Source organism: Ictalurus punctatus, chromosome 8, assembly GCF_001660625.3.
Source record: "Ictalurus punctatus breed USDA103 chromosome 8, Coco_2.0, whole genome shotgun sequence".
In the NCBI taxonomy this organism is placed as follows: Eukaryota; Metazoa; Chordata; class Actinopteri; order Siluriformes; family Ictaluridae; genus Ictalurus; species Ictalurus punctatus.
The window spans coordinates 21281403-21286402 of NC_030423.2; the positions used below are offsets into that span (position 1 = coordinate 21281403).

At 36.2% G+C, this 5000-nt stretch overlaps 1 protein-coding gene across 1 annotated transcript in view; it reads left to right on the forward strand.

The window, feature by feature from the left end:
- Nucleotides 1–5000, forward strand: part of kdm7ab (lysine (K)-specific demethylase 7Ab) — a 37590-nt gene that overhangs the window by 32036 nt on the left and 554 nt on the right. Inside the window, exon 20 of the mRNA XM_017474220.3 lies at nucleotides 968–5000. This exon is cut by the window's right edge and continues 554 nt beyond it. Coding sequence (XP_017329709.1) covers nucleotides 968–1056 — 89 coding nt within the window. The 3' untranslated portion in view covers nucleotides 1057–5000. The remainder of the gene's footprint in view (nucleotides 1–967) is intronic.

Consider the following 5000-nt stretch of genomic DNA (forward strand, 5'->3'; position numbering starts at 1 on the left):
ATTTTATTATATTATTTTATAATAATATATTGGCTTTTTCATATTTTTTTTTACATTTATTTTTGATGAAATGGTAATGTGTAAAATATTAAAAGGGTTATTTTATATTGCTTTATTTCATGTTATTTTCATTCATCTTGTTTGTTTGTTTGTTTGTTTTTGTTTGTTTGTTTGTTTGTTTGTTTATTAAATATTTAAGTACTGAAAATGTAATCGAATTAAAATACTATTTAAGTTAGTAGTCTTTATCAGTTGTCATTCTTTTTATGCTCTGTTGAGGCAGAAGTACAATCACATTTGTTTTATATTAACCGCTGTCACAGTGGTTCTTGAAAGTTTGTGGTTAGAAATTTCTAGATATTTGCATAAAAATGACCCAAAACAACATCAGATTTTCACACAAGTCCTAAAAGTAGATAAAGAGACCCCAATTAAACAAACTTGACAAAAATATTATACTTGGTCACTTTTCCAGCCTGATGAGCATCAACTTTTTTCTTTTTTCTTTTTTTAAAAACCTCCCTGAGGTTGCATTTTAGCAGAAATCTCCTTTGTTCGTGCCATGATACACTTCCACAGACATGTTATGAAGATCAGACTTTGAGAGATCCCTGTTGTTTAAATAAAACTGGACGCTCACTCACACCTGATTGTTAATTGTTATCCCATTGATTGAAAACACGTGACTCACATTAACTGCTAATCCTAGAGGTTCACATACTTTTGCCACTCATAGATATGTAATATTGTACCATTTTCCTCAAGAAATAAATGACCAAGTATATTTTTTTGTCTCATGTGTTTAATTGGGTTCTCTTGATCTATTTTTAGGACTTGTGTGACCATGTGATAATGTTTTAGGTCATAAATCTAGAAAATTCTAAAGGGTTCACAAACTTTCAAGTACCACTGTGTTGTATGATAATGCAAACCCTTTTTAATCTTCTTTTCCCCTTCTCTTTCTCAGGGAAACGACCCAAGAAAGGCATGGCCACGGCGAAACAAAGACTGGGAAAAATTCTCAAGCTCAACAGACACAAACCGTTTTTCGTGTAGCACCGACAGGAGGAGAGAGAGTGAGAGTGAGAGCGAGACCAATGTTTTAATTTCACAGACCCTTGTTTTGTCTGTGAGGGTGTACAGGGTATTTAAAGAGCACAGTTTCTAAACACTGAATGTGTCAGAAGCATGAAGACGGCTGATGAGCTGATGGAGTTTGTTCCAGCTTCACTTTTAGCATAAACGTATCATGTAAAGCATTCCAGATTTGGTGTTCCGAAGAGACAGACTGGAACCGAAGAGGAGGTCGTGCTGACGATGAGAGCAGTCCTGTATTAGGCTTCCATTCTGACTTCCATTCCTGCTTTCAGCGAGTGATTTCTCGGACGTTCCTGGCGATGGCGTGTGAGCGGTGAACTTTTGTTTTGTTTTGTTTTTTTAAATGGTGCTTGACTTGTGTCCTACGAGGCCAGTCTCATGAGGGTGGAGGCTTGGTGGTAGCCACCCTCGACTTCCTCTTTCCTCCGTCTCCTCAGCTTAAATAATGAACTTTCTGGCAGATCAAGCTCTTCCCTGCTCAGACTACCTGACCCCTTCGCCTATTCTCCAAGCAGGGATAAGGCTACATCTGCTACTTCAAGCAGCAGATGCAGTTCTCACGCTTTGGGGGTTTTTTTGTGTGTTTTTTTTTTTTGTTTGTTTGTTTGTTTAGTTTTTTTAAAGAAAGCTATTTTCTTAAAATTTTTACACCCACAGACTCTGGTTTATCCGCCATAATCTTACATTGGTGTCAGTAGTCAGGAATATGCTCTCTGGCGCCCCCTCGTGGTGAATAGAGATAAAAACACAGGTTTAGGACAGGTGATAATGGGGGGATGGGGGACATTTTCCACCTAATTTATTACAATTTGTACATTTCTGGTGCTTGTTTGTTTTTACTCGACTTGTTCCTATTGCTTGTTAAATGGTGTATTTATTATTGCTGAGCGTGAGTGATGATTCTATTTCAGTGTGATTGTTGACTTCTTCACCGTGAACATACAGTTTACTATAAGAGGAGCGTCGACGCATTGCAGCAACATGGTTAGCGTTTCATAAAGTACAGCTTCCTCTCATTTCTTTTCAGATCGTACGCTCGACAGATGCCTGCGTTTAGAACGGAAAATAGGCTAGCGATCCTTAAGTAAGCTACTAGACTCGGCATTAGACAGAAAATTCAGTCCCTACTCATGTTTTATAAATAAAACATCTGTAGATCTGAAATTACAGGCGATAGTGGTCCAGTAGGAGTGCTCGGTATCGGATTGGTAGAGTTCTAGTTCAGTATGCATCACAGCATGTGCAGGGGTGCCAATAATGCAGGGTTTAGCTGTTACACCGTAATGAAGGGGATTCACTGAAGGGGAATGGACATGAATAGTTTGGCCGTGGATATTTTTGCTTTGCTAGGTTTTTATTCTAGATGATCTCTGTATGGTCACCGTTCAGTATTTTATTTCAGTACGTAAGACCTTCAGAATTCATTGTGATGGTGTAAAGCAGTGGTAAGGTTATGACCTCAAGGCTGATTATTTTCCTAGAACATCATGTCCTAAAATTAGAATGGGGATACGATGGCCCATCGTTTAAATAATAAGAGTTTTTGCAAATAATGACGCAAAATTTCATGGAAATACGAAAAGTCTCAATATTTTGAGAATAAAGTCATAATGATGTATAAAGCGTATTCATGTTTTAAAATGAGGAACGTTGAGGATTTGATGTTATAGTTTCTTTTGTTAAATGAGAATTCACAGACCGTGGTCGTCCTCGGTTACATGGTGTCGTTCAAAAGGATTGTGCAGACAAATAATAATCCAAATTATCTATCCGTAACCATCGATCCAAGTTCATGTGGAACTTTGTTCTAAATAAACAGAATCTCCTGCAGAGTTTAACTTTCTAATAATAATAATAATAATCTCCTGATGCTCCTGAAGATTAAAAATTTATTGTCTGTGAAGCACATTTCTTTGTTTTCGTTGTCCTGAGATGCACCATTCTCTTATAGTATTGTGACTATATTCTCTAATTATTAGAAATTTATTCTCGAAATATTCCAAATATTACGACTTTTAATCTGGAAATACTATGACATTATTCTCAAATATTCTGAATTTTATATATATATATATTTATTTATTTTTTTTTTAAAATAAATGTTAGAACTTTATTCTCAAAATATTATGACTTTTGTCTCGAAATCTTACGAATATTACGACTTTATTCTTAAATAATGTGACTTTTTTTTGTATTGGGACTTTATTCTCGAAATGTTACGACTTTTATTTTCGAAATATTGCGACTTTATTCTTGAAATATTACAAATATTACGACTTTTATCTCAAAATAGCATGCTCCTCATAATATTACGACTTGATTCTCGTAATCTTGTATTTTTATTTTTTAAACAGTGGCCCTAAATCTCCATCGTACAAATTTCCTCTTACACCACAGCAACTTGCCAAGATGACATTTTTATGAATGTAGTACTTCGTATAGTGTAGCATACAATATATACATCTTATTGAAAGGAATATACGATGTACTTGATGCTCAGCTCTACAAATGTCTCCAAATAAGTAAATATCTTAGCTGGAGTATATTAAGATGTACAATACGAGAGACATAAAATTATAAAATCCCAACATTTCTGTAACTATGTATCGCTTCAATCCACTTCAGACATTTTCTCATTTCCGCTGTTGGCACGGAGACGAGTTGCTGACTTGTTCACCGATACACACTGAGGTTTGGTTAAATTAGTTTCGTTGCGTGTTTGGATGTGCTTGTCAGAAGTATTGGCACCTCTGCATATGTTCTCTGCGTTTATAATGAGAGCTGCATAGCGCTTTTTCTTATTTTATTTTTAAAAAATTATATATAGATCCAGTTAGGAAAGCTCGATACTCAATCTCATCCTGGGGACGACTTCTCTTAACATCACGTTGATGTTGCTGCCAAATTAACAACGTTCCCTATTTTAATGTTTGCATTCCTGTTCTTCTCTCCCCTCTACAACAGTATAAGCTTTGCTGGCTCATCAAGCTCGAGTGAATGGAGAGACACACACTGTCTGAACTGGTGCTGAGTATCGTTTAAAAAAACAATTAAGACTAACTTTTGTTTCATTGATGATTGGTATAATAATGCAGGGAGGAAAGTGGGGATTTAGATTTTTTTGTCATAGAATTGGATTTGGCTACTCATTTTTACAAAGAATTACAAGAGTATTTATTTTTCTAAGACGTGTCTTAATTTGTGTGAGGAGGGAAAAAAAAGGTTTTGCAACCGCAACCAACAACGTGTGTGGATTTAGTTTGTATTATTATTATTATTATTATTATTATTATTATTATTATTACAACTTCACGTTATTGTGTGTATACGTGTGTGTTTTGTCAGTTTGCTCTGTTTCCGTGTAGTCTGAACAACCTCGGGTAATTGTCAGGCTCAAGCTCAAGGCCCTGTTTTTGTATGCCAAATAAGGACAATAAGTCCATTTTCATCGTCCCTCGTGATGCTATACTCTGCCCTGACAACGTCATTGGAGTGTGCAGAGACACGAGGCAGTGTGTGTTCTGTCTGCGTTCAACGGAAACAGTCCTCCCATTCAACCGTCTTCATTTGATCAGTATTTATCAGGAAGATTTTCTTAAACTTTTTCAGGCAATAAGACTCCCAAAAGCTTCCAGGTATTTCACGTTTTCCAGTTTTCTCAAAACAAACTGAACTTCATAAACACTCAGGGCTCATGTGACTGTTTTTACCACACAGCTTTTGTTCTTTATTTGGATGGACTTGCACACACAGGTTTTGACCAACCCAAGCTTTCAGAGGTGTTGGATCTACAAGTCAAAGCAAGATCTCAAACCCCTGTTCACAAGTCGATGGAAAAAAAACAAACAAAAAAAACAATGCCATGATTCATCCAGGATGGAGTCTCTCCGGACGTCACAGGC